General features: G+C 37.7%; 1 protein-coding gene across 3 annotated transcripts in view; it reads right to left on the bottom strand.

Annotated features, from left to right (window-relative positions):
* LOC131299016 (translation factor GUF1 homolog, chloroplastic) overlaps positions 1-16,959 on the bottom strand; it is a 31,063-nt gene extending 14,104 nt beyond the window's left edge. Inside the window, exons 1-14 of one of the 3 annotated variants that reach the window (XM_058324545.1) lie at positions 16,610-16,959; positions 15,318-15,494; positions 15,106-15,192; positions 11,547-11,603; positions 11,238-11,303; positions 9,088-9,150; positions 8,482-8,526; positions 8,244-8,344; positions 6,728-6,824; positions 6,485-6,556; positions 4,291-4,445; positions 4,141-4,198; positions 1,285-1,365; positions 1,091-1,177 (exon numbers count right to left, since the gene is read on the bottom strand). In XM_058324545.1, coding sequence (XP_058180528.1) covers positions 1,091-1,177; positions 1,285-1,365; positions 4,141-4,198; positions 4,291-4,445; positions 6,485-6,556; positions 6,728-6,824; positions 8,244-8,344; positions 8,482-8,526; positions 9,088-9,150; positions 11,238-11,303; positions 11,547-11,603; positions 15,106-15,192; positions 15,318-15,494; positions 16,610-16,891 — 1,428 coding nt within the window. In that variant the 5' untranslated portion in view covers positions 16,892-16,959. The remainder of the gene's footprint in view (positions 1-1,090; positions 1,178-1,284; positions 1,366-4,140; positions 4,199-4,290; positions 4,446-6,484; positions 6,557-6,727; positions 6,825-8,243; positions 8,345-8,481; positions 8,527-9,087; positions 9,151-11,237; positions 11,304-11,546; positions 11,604-15,105; positions 15,193-15,317; positions 15,495-16,609) is intronic. The other 2 variants (XM_058324543.1, XM_058324544.1) reach the window with 2 other exon arrangements.
* Positions 16,960-19,264: the final 2,305 nt, after the last annotated feature.

Raw genomic sequence — 19,264 nt, 5'->3', positions numbered from 1 at the left:
CTTTTAGAGTTGTTTTAATTCTTAGTTTTGCATTGGGAGGTAAAGTGTTCAATACCAATCATATTATCTCCAACCAGATAAACAACCACTAATTGTCAATTTGTCATACTTTTCGGTAGAAGCAAAAGCATCTCCTGACAAGGATTTGAACTTTGACACTTGATCTTTAGAAGGCAAGCAATGATAAAATAATAACTTAAAGATAGCATTCAAGTTTTCTCTTCTTCATTCTTTGTTAAGAGGCAAGAAGGGGACTCAAACCTGAGTCTTCAATTATTTGGGGATGGTGGCCTAAGCCACTTTGGCCTTCTCTATAGCTGTGTCTGTTTAAGGGATATGGAAGGGTGGGATAACGGGGATTGTAGTCCATAAGCCCAACATCTTTTTTGTTTTCCAACGAGCTTTGTTGAGCGCATGGGTGACCAGTATACACCCAATGTAAAAAAATAACAGACACTTTAGGCTTGGTTTGGTCTACTGATCTCCCATGCAATTCCATATTCCCCAAAATGGCAGCAATACCAGACCTGATGGTCATAGTTATTTCCCACAGTGGGATATCCCATATCTCCATCCTTCATCCGATGATGTAAATTAATTCTCCTTCACCTATCGTCTTATCCCACCCTAACAATACATAGAATGACTATTACTAATTTCAAGGGATACAACCCTACACAAAATTCAACTCTCTGGAATCTTCTGGCATATTCAGGAAAACCACAGTTACTTTTATATGTATCAGCCAGTTATGCGTTGAGCTATAAGTAGAGGTCCTGATACAACCCTAGTACAATTAGAAAACACACACACCAAAATAAATAAAATAAAATAAAAAATACACAGAAGAGTACTTTCCAAGCAAAATACTGGATTTCTTTTCTATCCTAGATTAATTATGTAGACCCGTGTAGCTACAAACTGTCCCAAAAACAGTTGCATCCACCCAAGGTTCTTAGGAAAACTTAATAATATCAACTAAAGAGAGCACATGGAGTTCAGGATTTAGCAGAATTTACAGTATCAAACTTAATATATACGAATATCAACTAAAGAAAGCACATGGAGTTCAGGATTTAGCAGAATTTACAGTATCACCATTTGTACAGTTTACTCTGTATACAACACTGGGAGCAGTAGTTATTAGTGTCAAATTGTATTCCCTCTCAAGCCTTTCCTGTGAGACCAAAACATACATCATCAGACCAAATACCTCGAGATATACAGTTACACTACCAAAAAGACATGATCAAAAGAATGACAAGGACTGAACGTCACGCAGACCTGAACAATTTCCATATGAAGAAGCCCCAAAAAACCACATCGAAAGCCCAAACCCATGGCACTTGAGGTTTCAGGTTCAAACTGCAAAAATAACATCGGAACAAGCAAGAAGCAACTTTTCTAGTGACACGTGAATCATAACAAGTTGGAGCAAATTACACGTTATACAACGAAAACAAGTAATACCAACTTGATTTATTCGTGAAGCTGGGTTGTCTATGCCTGACGATAGGACACATATAAAGACATGCAAAACTTTTAATGCCTTTAATAATTGACTTGAAGTGAAAATCAAATGCCAAAATCTTCTGATTGACAATGATAAAACACAAGGCATCGATGGAAAACGCAAACAAATAATTTGAGACATAATTTTAGTTTCGGAGAGCGTAACCGATGGTCCATGGACTCTATTTTATGTATGAACTACTTGCACTGGACACTAAACACTCTGCTAAGGGTATGGGATGAGTCCGACCTTTTAGCTAGATATTCACCTCGTAAGCATGTTTGTAATTCTAGATTACCTTATGTCTATGCTTCAAACAATTCCGTATCACGCATGAAATGCTATAGAACAGCTTGCAAATGAAATTTTAAACTACAAAATAATAGTCGCATACAAACGAAAATGAATGTTTGGCTGCATCCCCTTGTCCTTGAGATGGGAAATAGATGAATCTCACACTAAGATACACACCCACAAGCAATAGGCATACCCAAATACCGGTAACTTAAAAGTGAAACAAAACACGAAATTTGCAAGCTCAAGAAAGTAGGAGGAGCCCAAGGCTCTAATTATTAGCCTTGTCAAGAACTTATTGGCAGTCATAGCAGTGAATTTTCGAGGGAACCCGAAGTTTCTATTAACATCCCAATGCAACGGAGAATTACCAGGCCAAAAAACTGTGAGCTTTAGCCATGACCAACATGAAGCATAGGTAAAAGTTTAATGAAGATGTCAAACAAAAGCATTGGGTTCAGGCTTTGTGTCCATGGACTCTATTACGTGTATTGCGTGTGGATGCCTACCCGAGCATCAGACCTTCCTACACTTGAATCCCTCCAAATATTGGGAGATGGATCCAAAAGTTGGATATGGTATGGGACACATCAGAAACTCTAACTTGTATTGTTGATTATACAATATTGCTTGAAAATATGACCACTATGAGATAAAGACAAGTATTCACCATAAACATTCAGTGCAAAATATGTGAAGCTTAGCACAACAATTCTGCATCAGAGCGCCTTTTGAGATACCCTTGTAGCATTACGCAATCTGCATGTACAAAGATGGCCTGAATGGTAGTCATTCTTTTGTAGTAGGGGTTACTTTTGTAATTTTCTATATTAGGGTTTCTGAGAGTCTATATATAGGACTAAGGTCTTTCATTTAGGAGGAGGCGAAGATGTGAGAACTAAATTTGTTTAGGGCTGTGGCTCTATGTTTCCCTTCCCCTATCCCCCTCCCTTCTCTCTACTTCTCCTTGTGTGATTCAAGGCCCCCTAGTGTTCTAGGGTTTCCCCCATTTCTCCCTCTTGTCCTTGTGGTTTCAAGGCCCCTTATTGACTCTAGCTCTCTCCCTTTCATTCACTTCTAGCTATCCTTCTTTCTCTATGTATTTTGAGAGAATAAAAGCTGCAGTTTCTATTTAAACTGTCTCTTTATGTGCTATCTTCGGCTTTGAGTGGTTTAGTGTGGCTTGGATTTTCAGGTTACATCAAGTATCCAACGAACAACAAATTCACAGTGAATGGAGGCTCCCAGACTCATATACTAGTTTTGAAGGTGGTAATTAACCTGTAGGACGAGTGCAAGCCATGACTTGCGCATCAAAAGGCAAATTACAGACCCATTTCATCAGGAACATAAAATACACGATGCGGACATTTGGCCACATCGCCTAGGTACCAAAGTAATATGATGTATATAAGCGTGAGAGCATCCTCACTTCAATAGCTAGCTTTTGGGGTTGAGTTCCACCCAAGACTGTGTAACGGAAACACCGGGGGGGGGGGGGGGTGGTGTGTGTTTGATAAAATTAATATCACGTCATACCATCCAAAACAGAATTAATGGCAAGGTTTGGAGAGGCCGCCTAAACTCATTTACTAGTTTTGGAGGTGATCATTAACTGACAGGGGACTTGCTCCAGTAAGCATAAAATGCAAACTTGACTGAACTAGGTGCAGAAATACAGAGGAACAAGTTCACATTAAAAAATTGAAATAGGAAACATTTGATGCACTTCTCAGAACCAAAACTGCGTACGCATATGCAACAGATATACATAATGGGGAGAGTATTGGGTGGTGCTTCCTACTTGCACACGTGCTCTTGATCTATAAACAGGGTTTCGGGTTAACAAGAAGGAAAAGGTCTAGTTGGGTTGTCTACTAGACCAAATTTATGTTTTGTATCGTTTGAGCATAATGCAAGGATTTTTAAGTAGTGCTTTTGAAGTTGTTAAATCTTTGATGGGTAGGGTATACTACTTGTCTTCCTTTTGGGCTCAGTATCAGCAACTTTTAAGGGGATTTACATGCTTTGTATTTGTGAATATTGGAGAGTGGTGACTGAATTGTAATTTTCTACTTTTGCATACATCTTGGGCTCCATCTCTCCTGTACTTCTTCCCTTTGTTTACTTTAAGAAACATCCTTAAGTTTGCTGATAAAAAAAGAAGACAAAGTGGGGGTGAAGGGTTGAAGCATACAAGAAAGCCAAGGAGAAAGACCCAAACCCTTGCTGTGAATACTTCATCACTACTAATTATAGAACTAATAGAAGCAAGATTGCAATTTTACCCTGCCAACTGATAGTACTACTCAACCTAATAGCATTACAATTACCTCCAATGCAGCATCATTGAGTTGCAGCTTCTCCAATGCATCACGTAACTCCGAGAACCTAAAAGAAGTCCAGATAATGTGACAATAACATCGTTGTGCAAAAACTTTCAGTATAGAATTCCATTCAAAGTAGAAGAAAAGGATCAATACTGGTTTGCATCAACTGGAAATAGGCCACAAAACACCATTGGAGTGGCTTGTTTGTATCCAGGCAATGATTGTTCTGCTCGTCTACTGTAATGCGTTACAGTGTCACCCACCCTAGCATCTGCCACTGATCGTATGGAAGCTGAGAGATAACCCACCTGCAGTGGTCGCTCCAGAAATTTTGAACAGGGTGTTGAAAAATTACCTTGACTCTACTAGCTCTATTAACCAATAGTATATACACAAAATTTAATACAGTAGTACAAATAGTGCGATTAGAAAAAATAAAAATACATAAGATTTTACGATTGTTCTTGATGAAATTTTACATCTTTGTACCAAGCAAGATTAAACTGACGCATAAATATTCTCATATTTAAAAAAGGGAGATTGCGGTGAAATGTTGGCACGGATCTTTTTCAACATATTTTCTTCTTTTTAGAGATGTCAAGTCAACCGTCTTTCAGAGATAAGTCAGAACACGATACAGTTACCACTATATCATTCTTTTTCTCTCCATTTGTGTAATTTTGTCATTAGGAGTATGTACCCTATCTGAGCTAATGTATTAAGTGTTCAATTAGAATTACGTGAACCGATGGGTGTTCAAAATATTGGGTTGAGTGTTCAAATAAAGCCCAAAACAAAATTACTACCAATAAAATTAAAAAAAAATTAGGGTGTTCACTTGACCATTCACCCCAAAGGGTGCAGCTGCCTATGCCCACCTGTTGCAGTAAAAGATAATCTAGCCACCAAGACATACACTACGATTGCTAGTGCAAATAGAAAGCAAACCTTGTTGTAGTTTGCAGCAATCAATTTAGTCAGATAGATAGATAACTGGATACCTCCAACCGTTACTACCCTTATCTTATTGCATATGTGTAGGCACTAGGTAGTGTACATCGAAAATCCAAAATGCTTCTTTAGAGACTGTATTTCAAAATGCCTTTTCGAGCTTTCCCACCAGGAAATCATGGCATTTATAAATGGTTTAGATGCAAATCAAAACAGTTAAATTAACTGAGCTAATTAAATAAATAAAGAATAAATATCTAGCAGTGTATCCAGCGTAAAGGTAATTATGTACGGTTAAGTAGACCATTATATGAAAGGATTTGAACTCGTGTCACGTTTGAGGTTTACTCAAAATTTTGCGTCCAGCAAAGTAATCAAATTAATACACTATATAACAACTCGCCAAACTGTTTTGAGCACGAAGATCATAAACATCTATGTTACAGTCTTGGGTAGGACAACGCCAAAAGCTAGTTACCGAAGTGAAGTGCGCTTACATAGTTCATATTATTTGAACCCAGGCAATGCGGGGCTTCGCTTTTCACCCTCCCTCACGCGCAGCATGCTCACTTGGCAGCACATGCTGTGTGCAGGCTAGAGACACCATCCCTGCTATCTGACTCTAATACCACATTACACCCCCCCCCCCCAAAAAAACTAGTTATTGAAGTGAGGGTGCTCTCGTGCTGGTATACTACATATTACAGTGAAAACCAAGCGATGAAGGATCTCAGGCTTAAACTGCAGGCCTTCAGAGATCATTTAAATGTCTGGCATGGTCTTTAATTGTTGCATCGGCCAGCATAAAAGTGTAACAGTATGTCGGTATCAGTAGCTTATGTACGTGTATATCGAGAAATCAAAAGCCTACCTCATCAATTTTCTTCCACCACTAGCATTCAACTGGAAAATAACAATTTTTTGATCTTATTTATCACATTTTAAAAGTTTCTCTCGGTTTCTAATGAACATTGTTGCCCCTCATTCTCACTGCAAGCACGTGTTAAGTGTGGAGGCTACCTGACCTCGAAAAGTGTCCCCAGAATGTCATGTCATATCCCCAACATCTCAGGCTAAAAAATATGACACCTTTTGAGTGTGTCCGACACATGTCAGGAGCACGTCTGTCGGGGCTCGGAGCATGTTTAAACCTGTAGGCATCTGACAGGTTAGTGAGTCTGTGCTTCTTAGATAAACAATCAACTAGACATTCCAGGCCTCAACCTAAAGCCTTTGAAGGGTGAAGGAGATAATGTTCTAAATTCAATAGGCACTAATAGATGCAAACAGCACATGAAACCAGCCAAAGAAAACCACTAACCAAGAAGCACCAACGACATAAAACCATGGAAAGAGATCTTGCTCATACTAAATCATATGGATGCAACATTTATACCTCACCAGCATATAATTCATCAACTTGCAATTGATTCGGAGACAAAACTCCAATCTCATCTGCGTAATAATCCTGCAAGGATTACATAGTTCCAAAGTTAGCAGAAGAATGCTCTGTGCTAAAGCACAATTTCGAAGTAGTAATCTTAACTCCCCTTGATGAATCAGTATGTTTACAATTAAGAATCAATCCCATTTGTTTCACAACGAGAGGAGAGGAAAGAGCCTCGAACAGTGTGGTTACCTTGTCACTGGCCATAAAAACAATTCTGTCACCTTTCTTTATAGTACCATCAACTACTCGAAAATACACTATAACACCTCTATAAGCATCATAGTAACTGCACAAAGAATACAAGAATGCAAACAATAAATGCAAAGGATAACAGTTTTGTGCAGAAAACAAAGTTAAAACAGAACCCAAGTACCATAATGGTGATAATAACAATCGTAATTATATTGCCAAAAACAATTATAGTACATATGATCTGAAGATACAAACCACCTATGGCAGTTAGTTCCACGAAAAACAACTGACACCGTTTTCAAGTAGTCAAGTGTAAAAGTTTGTTTACATGAAATTTTTGTTCTCGGAAGACACTTCAGAAGAGCCAAAACATTTTTTATGGTAGAATATTTCCAAAGTGGAATATAAGCTAATTGATACACCATGGTAATAACATTGATGTATCAAGCATTTTATTTTTCCTTTTTTGGCAAATGGACACATCTTGCATTCACTCTTGGTACTCTAACCTAGATACATCTACGCTAGAAGAGGAGAGGTCCCTTCAGTTGCCACATTCAAGGAATGCATAGTATCGATACACAATACGTAGCTGGTATGGGTATTGTTCTACGGTCTTGGGAAGGAACTTAGAAGCTAGCTATTGAAGTGAGAATGCCCTCATGCTTAAGTACTTCATATTACTTTGATACCTAGGCGACATGGGACTTCGCTTCAAACACACACCCCAAGTGCAACATCCTCACTCTGCAGCACCACGCCAAAGACACGAAAAAGCTAGCTATTGAAGTAAGGGTGCCCTCACACTTATATACTTCATATTACTTTGGTACCCAGGCAATGTGGGACTTCACGTCACAGGTATGACAGGTTGAATTACTCATGGGTTGTACTTCGTAGATTTCCCCATTGCGCCACTATAGGGAACAAGACGAGTAATTCATGTGTATCTAGGATTTATAGATTTGGTAGTAATTTTGGGCTTTACCTAGAAGGAAGCATTATGACTTATGAGGTTAATCTCATCTTTAGATTATTGCTATTATTTAGACTCTACGACATTGTTTGAATTAGCTTCATGAAATGGAATGGGTTTTTCTTTAGAATTGGCATGGATGTCTTTATTTATCCATAAATTTTGGATTTCTAGGGCTCCTTAGGTGCGGATTTCTAAGGTCTTATCTTTTCCGTTAACTGTCCTGCAGCACATCTCATATCTTCTTAGAATCTTAGAGATTATTAATAATAAGATAATTAATATGGAGTGCTTGCTTCAACCACAATAAATTTGGCAAGAAAGATCCTTCCGGTAAGTAATCGGCAAGCCCAAATAAACTAATGCTAAGTAACCCCTAATGAGCGGCACAGTATATGGAATGTGTAAAAAAATTCTAACCTTTTGGGCGTTATTCACACCTTTAGTGGCCACTGGGAATGGTTAGCACGACCCATGAACTATATAAGCAAATTACAAAAAATGAAATGCGCTCAAGACAAAGTTCAAACATGATACCTATCAAATATTAAAGCCCTCAAAGGTCTTTTAGTAGTATCAAGAGGTGGGGGGATCCTTTGAACAATCGCATTCAAAATTTCAAAAATACCTATTCCCTCCTACAAAGAAAGACAAGACCAAATAAGAACACCAAATTCCCCACTTACTAAACCAAAACAGAGAATACCTATATTTGCTTTTGCTCCTCACCATGCAGAAAAGGATGGAAATATTGACTTATATTTGAAAAACAAACCTTTGCTGAGCAGTGGATTGCGTTACTACAATCTAAACCAATAACCTGCACAAAACGTTGCATCAATTAAGAACTATTTTCAAGTAAGTGATCAAAGTACATCTTGTTTCTTTTCATTTACATCGTAACAGAAACACAAAAATACTACATAGTGACATAAAATTCGAGAATCGCCTGTCCCATACCACTGACAAGTTCGTTCCTTACCAAATTAACACTGCGACCAACTTTGATAGAAACAAGAAGAAAGTTCACAGAAGAAAAAATGTTGTAACTAACATCTATATTAACATCACAGTTTTGCAAGTGCAAGTTCTTTGTGGGGATTTCCAGTATAGATTGACATCACGTTTTGCAAGGGACTAGGCCTAACTGATTTTATTAGCACTGCAAGTGCAAGTTCTTTGAGGGGATTTCCAGTATAGATTGACATCAAAGCCACGTTTTTTAAGGGACTAGGCCTAATGGATTTTATTAGCACTCCTCGAATCCCTCCACTCCTACAATCACCCCATCAAAACGAAATTGATAATACATCTTCCTAAGGGGTTCAACCCATCCAACAGATATAATTGAGTTTCGTCCTTAATGGGGATGTGCACCAACCTCTTCAATCTCCTGGGAAACACGACTTGGTTCAGCACCTGGTAAATCTATTTTATTCAAAACCTGCGGCAGAGAGATAAATGTGTTACTCAAAATTAACTGTATCTTCATAATTGGGAAGACCAAATTCTGAACCATTACGAAATGCCAAAGATAACTGGAAAACAGCTAATACCCGCAAAAACAAAACCAGAATTTCTTTATCTATCTTTAGATCAACAAAAAATGTAAACTTTTGATCCATGTAACTATAAAAAAAGAACAGGAACGAGAAGGTACAATAGGGGAAAAGAAAACAATGGTTGGAGTTTGTCCGACATCGGTAAATTATCTCCTCCAAAACTAGTATACGAGCCTGCGCAGCCTCTCCACTGAGTCCACTCATTGCCAATTGGTTTTGAGTTGGATGCTTTAACATGGCCTCAGAGCTAGGGTTTTGGAGAATTTGTTCCCCCTTGTTTGTGCCATAAGTGTATGGATCGTTTGTTTACCTCTCCATGTGCGAGTCGAGGGTCGCCCGTGCGGGAGAGTGTTGGAGTTTGTCCCACATCAATTAATTATCTCCTCCAAAACTCATATATGAGCCTGGGCGGCCTCTCCACTCATTGCTAATTGGTTTTGAGTTGGATACTTTAACAACAACCATTAGAAGGAGAAAAAAAAGTAGGATAGGCCAAAAAGAAAAACGAATAACAACAAAAGTAAATTTTTTGAATCGTAGAATGATGAAAACAAATAGAAACGAGAAGATACAAAAGGGGAGAAGAAAACCACCAGTAGAATGGAAGTAGAACAGGCCAAAAGGAAAAAACAAATATACAATGCTAGCAACTCTTCATACGTATATCACAATTTCCACGAGCAAAACCACCAAACAGATCTCTGTTGACGACCTCAATCAAAAATCAGGCAGCATATTAGTTTATACTTCTATTAATAGTTTTTTGGAAGAAATATAATTGTTTCTTTAAACTAAGAGACACCAACTTTGTGCTACTCAGGAGTCAAGTGTACTAGATGTGTAATGCATAAGTACACAAAAGCAAAATGAAAGGCTCCCAAAGTTTATTGAATTGAATCAATGAAACAAAAGAAGACTCTTATAGATCGCCTTTCAGTCATAAATGAAAAGAATGAAATCAATCACGCTATGTGTAGGCGGCTCCATATCCTTGTTTGTTTCGGTCCAAACATGCGATCTCACATCATGAAACCTAGCTGACCAACTCTCATAAGACGCTAGCTGAAATTTTTGGGTTAGTATGTTGAAAGATGCCTTGAATTGCTATTGACTGATCCCGATGACCCATTACGTGAAGCCTAACTGAATTCTCTGGGTTTTTGTCCAACCGGGAGTCACATTTGTCCAAATGGTACAGGCACGGAACAAGCAAGTTTAAAGTCAACTTGACTCGTCTTTTAGGGCTTCTCTAGATAAATGGGGTATTGGGGAGTTCTAGGGTTTGCTCCTTTGGGTTGTTCCTGATATTATAGCCTCTTGGAGAGTTACGGATACAACCTGCTCTTTGGAGTCGCATTCATCCAAATGGTGCAGGCAGAGAACAAATACGTTTTAGTCAGTTTGAGTCGTTTTTTTAAGGCATCTCTATATAAAGAGGTATTGGCGAGTTCTAGGGTTTGCTCCTTTGGGTTGTACCTTGTATTGTTGCCTCTTGGAGAGTTACGGATACAACCTGCTCTTTCTATTTTTTTCTTTGCCCATGGATGTATGTTTAAGCTTATGTTTAGAAGAACAAAGTAAATCCTTGTATTCTTGTTTAATTGCTTGTTTGTTTATCTACCCTACTTCGTGATTGTCATGACGTAGTGCTAGTATTTATAAGAATTCAAGGTTAGACAACTGCGCAACACAACAAAAGAAGGAAAAAACAAAATGGATGGGAAGGAGAAACAGAAGGGGAGGAAAGTTAAGAAAAAAAATTAGAGAGAGAATAGGAGAGAAGAAGCAGAGACAGATCAATTATCATGCCCTATATACACTTCTCAAGGAATCAATCGCACAAATCAAAATCAAAATGGGGAAAAAATAATCACTATCATCAAATCCATCTCAAATGGGTATATTGAATGCTGAAAGTGGCACAATATCACATTTTATAAACAAAACAGCAATACCTTGACCCACTTACTGGGATTATTTCTAGGTTGTTTTCCAATGCCATATAAACATTAGCTAGCGTCTGAGCTTCAACTCCCTACAAGAAGAGTTGAAATTCGAAGTGAGAAAATTAATCACCAAAGAATATAACTAGAGCAAGAATAATGATTTAGTGTAGAATTATTTTCATTTACGATGAAGAATATGCTTCTAAAATGAAACCTTCCAAACCACCTTTAAGTCTAAATTTGTATATATGAATCACATCCGCGACATTGAAGAACACGAAAAACTAAAACACTATCTAGAAGATCTACAGACAGAAGGTGGAAAGAATTACCTGAGAAGCGTCCACAACCAAAAGAGCACCCTCACACGCAGCAAGAGATCGTGAAACCTAGATGCAAATGAAACAGAACAATTATGTCAATTAATATTTTGCAGTAGAGATTCTACAAAATAGAACTCTTTCTGACCAAAGTGATAAATCTGTGCGACAAAGTAGAGAGAACCAAGATTGGTAGGTTGTTCAACTACAGTAATACATTGCAGTCCAAGACTCCAAATCATTGATGGTTTAGGCAAATGAATTTCAATACCAGCACAAGAAACAAACCCAGTTCCTCAAGAGCAAAACATATCAAGAAGTGATTAAGAATCTACTCCATGAAATTTCATGCCAAGATAGGTAACTAACGGAAGCAACAAATGCCAACTACAAGTGGTTTTTAATCGAATAATGAAGAGTATTGTGATTAGACACACTTGGTGATGGTACTAAAGATATGATGCATGTTATTACAACCACAAAGTAAACAAACCAAGAAGCAATCAAAACAAGGACACGAAGATTTGAGTGGTTCCACCTAAGCATGAGCTTAAACGTACTCCATGGGCAAAAAGCAAGAGATGATTCACCATGAAGGAGGAGATATTACAAAGAGCTGGTTGTATCCATCACTCTCAAAGAAGCACCCAACAATATTAGGAACAAAACTCCAGTGGAACCCGAAATGAAGAACAAACCCTAGTGGAACCCAAAGAGATACCCATAAACCATAATATCAGGCCTCCAAGACATACAAACTCCACAAAGACGTAATGGTACCCAAATGAGTCTCTCCATAATAGACCCCAAAATGGGCAAAACCTAGTACTCACCAAAGTCCCTATCTATAAGCAAACCCAAAAATTAGTCAAACAAGAAAGTTGTCAAATTCAAAGCACTTTCCTAACAAATCTCCACCTTGCCTTGAATTCCTTCGAATTCAACACCATCTAGCAATCTCCTTGTAAAAAACTCTTCTCCAAAAACCCCAAGGAGCAAACAGACTCTCAAAGCACATAAGCATCCAAACTGAACTGAATGCTCTTTAACAACAAGCTTCAACAATATACCAGTAAACGCAATCTCCTCTTCAACCTTTTGCCAAAAACACTGTTCTCCTTTCCCGACAAAGCCTTGTATAATCCTTGTTGAACCAGCAAAACATGCATCTTCACACGGCATAAAGCAAAGCAACTGCTTTGCCCATCAAACTTCTCAATTTTGTTTCGAGCCGTCATTATTGTAGTTGAAAACAATCACCAAAAACAAGAACATCGGAATGAACGAAACCCTAAGAATGACAACCACAAAGTAGAGAATAAACAAATCAACATGCGGTCAAAACGAGGACACAGAGATTTACGTGGTTCCGCCTAAGCATAAGCTTAAACCTACTCCACAGACACAGAGCCAGAGAGGATTTACCACAAACGAGGAGATATTACAAAGAGCCGGTTATATTCATCACTTTAAAATAAACACCCACGGACCCACCAATATTAGGGACAAAACTCCGGTGGAATCCGAAAAGGAGAACAAACCCTAGTGGAACCCAAAGAGATACCCAAAATCCTAACATCAAGCCCCCAAGACACAAACTCCACAATGATACCCAAAGGTAGCTCTCTGTAATGGTACCCAGAGGAGTCTCTCCATAATGGACCCAAAAGGGACAAAATCTAGATACTTCCCAAAGTCCCTATTTATAAGCAAACCCTAAAATTAGTCAAACAAGGAAGTTGCCAAATTTAAGGCACTTTCCTAACAATATAAAACCATACAGCTTCAATTTTTGGCATCTAAAACTTTGAAGAGAAATCAGGATTATGCATCTTCATTCGAGCACCTCCATTCTATCATAGTTTATACTTTTCGTTTAATTTAACTGTCACGACCAAAGCAGATTTCAGATATGACAAGTGTTATGCGCAGATGCATTTATAGAGCATCTACCCTAGATTGAATGTTACACAGTTTTACTTTTATAAGTTCTAGCCATCCCGTATCCTTCTCCTTCTAGTTCTCTCTGTCCTTGTTTCAAAAAAGTTTTTTCAATAACCATCACCACATAAAACTTCAGCAATTGGGTTGCATTGCAATTTGAATGTGGAAATTTTCAGATGCTGTAAGGTATAGTAATGATTGTTGTCAAACAAAGCATCTTGATCCTCTTTTGTAATAACCCAGTGTCGACTATAAGGGGACTTGTAAAGTGAGAGTACCAAGGTTCTGAATACCATTTTGGTCAGAGTACCGGTTTTTCTACTGGTACGGTACATACCGGTACCGGTCAAATACCGGGTACCGTTTCGGATTTACCGCAACAACAATTATATATGATTATAACTCAAAAAAATTTCCCATACTATGCAATTCATTCTATAATAAATATTCATTTTCTTTGTTTTTTTTTTCTCTTTTTTACCAAACACATTATGAGTTGATTACGGGACATAAATATAGAACGAAGTCGAATAAATTGATAATAGGATAGTCTTAAAATATTTTCGATAATACTAAATGAATCTAATTGAAAACAAATTGATTCCTAGAAAATAAAACAAAAAGTAGCTAAGAATTGATGAGTCTTGAATTTGAAGTCCTGTTTGACAAAAAAAATTAGTAATTTTGAAGTAATAGAAAAAGACTTCCTTTTTTTACTAGTACTCCGTACGTTTTATCATAAGGCTTTTCCTTTTTTTATTGTGTTCACGGGTTCCAGTTGTATTGCATATCAAGAGGTAAGAGTAAAGGGTAGAATCAGGTGTGGCACACATGAAAATAAAAGACAAATTTAAAGGTCAAAGAAGTATACTAAGGACAGGTGTCATATTATTGCTGGAACAAAAATTAAGTTGTGCCCACAGATAAAGAATCCTTCAATAGGGTTTTACTTTTTAACTTTATACAGTATTGTCGTCGTCTTCCCAAGTCGAGAACGACCACCATGAAAATAGAAACAAAAAACGCAGAGATGATTCATCGACGACGAGGAGCCACTTTTTTTTCCGATCACTTCCAGCCACGGTCGATCCTAGGATAAGCTGGAGAAAACCACGAGGAGCCACTTTTTTTTTCGATCTCCTCTTCTCTCTTTTTCCCTTCTATTTCTCCATTTTCTCCACTGCCTGGTGCGAAATGGTCCTGTTTTGCAAAATACCGGCCAAAATTGCCGGTAACATCATTCCGGCCGGTATTTCCGGTAAGGTCCGGTATTGGAGCCAGGATGGTATTAGAGGGTTACAATACCGTTTTTCTATCAAACCAGTACGCCGGCCGGTACGGAACAGTATTCACAACCTTGGAGAGTACATTATGAACAAAGGGTATTATCAACAAGTTGAAATTATTACATGACCAGAAAACTTTCTTAAATCTACATGTCCAAAACTGTATCAAAATGTTTTATTCATTGCAAGTGAGACTTTCATCATGCAGGAGCTAATACTAACAGTCAACAACAATGACTTGCACAATCGAATGGCATTCCAGAAAACGAGAATGTTTCCAATTACCCCACTGCCATACCATGATACCAAATTCTTAGATAATCTATGAACAATTCACATACCTCATAAGAGAAGTCCACATGCCCCGGTGTATCAATAAGATTTAGGCAATACGCTTTATTTTCATAAATAAAGCGCATTCGAGCTGCCTGCAACAAGGCACAAAAAAAGGGAAGTGGAAACCCGGTTGCTTTGGATGACATGGATTATAACAACCAGAATGGTGCTACATTGCTTTAAACATGGGAGTCAAGGCAGCCATTTTTTTGCAAACCTGAAGTTTGATAGTGATGCCCCTTTCTCTCTCTAGATCCATGTTATCGAGAAACTGCTCCTTCATCTCTCGCCTTTGCACAGTACCAGTCATTTGAAGCAAATTATCTGCCAATGTTGATTTTCCATGATCAATATGTGCAATAATGCTGAAATTTCTGATATTTGACGTAGGAACCTGTATATTTCTCAAACAAAAAATACCATTTTCATCAGATTTCCTCTCACGAAGACATCCAGAGTGAATGGAAACTATGTTTTCTACACCACAAATATTCAGAGAAAAAGGAGGGAAATTAAAGTTTGAGGTCACCTGACCCTCTTGCAGACGCGATGGCTCAGTGCCAAGGTTATGGAAGCAATATATCTATCCTTGCATCAAAGTCAACATGAATTCAACCACTAACACCTTCCCATTACACTTACTGCAATATTTTAGAAAATCGTCAAATTTGGGTGGAGTTTGTTTTTTATATTTGACGTATCAAAGTACCTACAAGCTTCCCAAACTCATGGTTCCCTCTTTTGGAAGAGCCTTACCTCTATTGAGAGAGGGAGTTCATGCTGATAACTACATTAAGGTTATAAAATGTCAGTCTGTGACTAGAAAAGCACGTTACCAACTCAAGGAGCTGGCATTTTGAAAGTTTTTAAATTTTGTCACAACTTTCAGTAGCAAATATTTTCATATTTCTGGGAAAATTCTAAACTGCTCTAACCTAGGGGGTGAGGGGAAGGGTAAACCTTTATTGACAGAGGAAAATCCTAAATAGTTGTTCCCCAGCACAAATGGTCCTCACCATTTCCTCGGAAAGATAGTCAATTTAACTCTTTTCATCCCAGCAAAAGTAGAAGGAACTACGGCAGCATTTGGCATGCCATCTGCAGGATGGGCTGTGGGTCATGACAGTCGTTCCAGCTTCCCAAACTTGTTAATTTGTTTCATTGTTTGGTGAGTCAGAACTAAGTGGGTACCTATATTCCGCTGACAAAACGCAGCATTTGGCATAACTCTTCTAGAACTGATGAACGGCAGTTCCATTCCATCATTGAGACAACGATACATAGAGGAAAATCATGGGTTCATTTTCTCCCGCCGTCCTCTCTCCTCTACTACCGTTCTTGCCTGATTCCAAAATATATATAGACCCGCGTATATGAAGTGTGCATAGTCGTTTTGTTTGTGGGGCACTCACAAGCAGTACCCACTAATCAAAACGATAACAGAGAAAATCACAGTAAAGAAAAAACAAAAACACACAAACATAGAGGGATAGGACAGGCATAAATTACCTTGAGAAGACGATCTTGACCACCAGCAGTGATAGAGAATTCGATGTCAGAGCCTTCTTTTGATTGTTGTAAATCAATAGCCTGGCAAGAGATGCGAAGCCTAGGCCGAGCCTTAGCTCTGGCATTATTATCGGAATGAAAAATACTTGCTTTTCCAGGGATATGGCATCTATAGAGGGAGAGTGAAGGGGTTCTTCTAGTTTGGTGCCGGTGGTGCTGTGGCGGTGGTGTGTTATCGGATAAGGGAAGTTTGAGGGAGCGGCAAAACGCCACATTGGCCATATGAGAGGAGAGGAGATTTTTGCAGATAGAATTTGCCTTTGTTGTGAATTTTGATCCTCACGGGAGGGGAAAATTACCTAGTACTAGTTGTACCAATAAATTTCTGTTAACAGAGAGGAAGCGGTAAACTCATTCACGGCTACGTATAATTTCAGTTATTCGAGGATAATTTTTTTTAAATTCGAAACGCTCAAAATATTTTTAGACACGAGCGATTGAACATCGTAAACATTATTTACGAATTACTCCATAAAGAAGTTTTTCTCTTGTTTATAACTACTCTGTCAATTGATTGTGAGTTGAAGTTTTGTCTGGGTTTTTTTTTTTTTTTTTACGAAACCATGAATTCATACACCCCAGATCTGGGTCTCTAGTGGTGATACTCACTCCGCTTGATTCACCATTTTGAGAGTAACTTTTACTATTAGCACAATTTTTAATAAACTTCTCTTTCTATCTCTCTCTACTCATTACCACTCAATTCTCAAAAATAACTTTATAAAACCTCAACCAAACAAAGTGACTGTGATTGGAACGTGATCCAGTGGCCACCCTCCACCTATTTCTATAAGTGAAGTGTTGGGTCCAACTTCGGAGTTAAGTGGGTTTTTTAATTCTTTTTATTTTTTGTTTGTTCTTGGTGTTTGGTGTACTTTATTTTGTTTTATTGTACGGGTTCATATTTTGATATATATGGGACGATCTTGTTCATCGAAATAAAGATGGTTTTATTTTTTTTATTTTTATTCAAAAAAAATTGCATTTATTAGTTTTGTGACAAATTTTTGTAAATCCGTTCGTCTCAATGTGAGAAATCAAAAAAGTAAATATCCAAATTTCAACACTAAAAATTTTGAATAAAGACAAAAGAAAAAAAATCCAGGCTTGCCTTGTCCCCTTTTATCTTTTCTATTTTTTCCAAAAGAAAAAGTAAAGGAAAATGTTAATGCCATGACTATTTTTGTTAATGTCAATTTTTTTTATGCATTAAAAACTTGTACCATGCACAAAGTACAAGCTCTCACACATTGAAGTGTTTGGTAACAAAAAAAAATTTGGGCATTATAACAAAAATAGTAGTAAATACTAGACTCTCCCCAAAAAAACTCCATCCATATCAGATGCTAGCAAGTGAATGATGTTGTTGGGAGGTATGAACAATGACACCATCTTGTCTTCTTGATGAACTCCAATCTTGACAACCTCCACAACAGAGAGAGTTAAAATTTAGAGGACTTGTACTGCCACCAGAGCATCCCAACCCAACTTCATTCTTTTATTTTAATTCCTCATATCTTCATTAATTTTATAAGAATCCTATAGCCCAAATCATACTTCATTTTTTAATATACTTCATATATGATGAACCATTAAAGAAATGAAGAACATTCTTCATTTTATTTGTACACTTTAAATGTTAACCTATATAATTGTAATTCATTTATCATAAAATGAGTATCGATGGAAAATATTAATGAGACTTTTAAACAAGACCACTCATCAATATGCTTAGGACATAAAAACTAGAAATTCAAATTTTATAGGGAAAATTGATTTTGGAGAAAATTGAATGAGTTTTTGAAAATTAGAGATAAAAATGAAGAAATGGGTTGGAGTTTGGGTGAATAGTTGCATTCTTCCTTGTTACATTATGAATAAAAAACACTGTTTGATTTTACGATTTGAAGAATTGGGTTGAAGATGCTCTCGTTTAGCGGTTAACCCTCCCTGATAGTATTTTAAACAACAATTGCTTGATCGTAGTCGACTTGAACTTTTCCCACCTCTTGGTCTCGAACCATCTTCAAGCCCCTGAGAAGACCCCAAGCTCAGTCTCAAGGCCATGCAGTGCAGTCCTCTAATTTCCCGTTCGCAGAAGACACCTCTAAATCCTGCTAGATCTGGTTTCCAAAGCTACTCCATGACTTCAGTGTCGAGTTTCATTTTGCCAGCCCACGGGATATTTTTTTTCTTTTGAAGAAGACACAAATGTGACTTGTCTAGAATTAGGACGACACGTGCTAACTTGAAAACTATCCACAATCTCACAGGTGCTTTTTTACAGTGTTGAAGAATATAGGGGAGTGATTTTTGCACTTTCCCAAATTGTGTAACCATGCTCAAATTAATATGGAGTTATTTTTTGCACTCTTTAAATTGTTAACTTTGAGGAGTGTGAGAATCAACTCCTTGGAAGTGTGATTAACAATTTGGGGATTGTGAAAATCACCCCAAAAATATAACACAAGGCTTTATATTATATGAGAGAAAACTTTCTTATTCCTGGGACTCCACATATTCCAAAGGATGACCATGATTGAAACATTAGTAACCCTTTTTACTGCAGTCAAAATATTTTGTGTACCGATATAA

The sequence above is a fragment of the Rhododendron vialii genome, chromosome 8a, assembly GCF_030253575.1.
Source record: "Rhododendron vialii isolate Sample 1 chromosome 8a, ASM3025357v1".
Classification (NCBI taxonomy): domain Eukaryota; kingdom Viridiplantae; phylum Streptophyta; class Magnoliopsida; order Ericales; family Ericaceae; genus Rhododendron; species Rhododendron vialii.
Note: the sequence above shows the minus strand (reverse complement) of the source record. Positions and strands in the feature narration are given on the sequence as shown.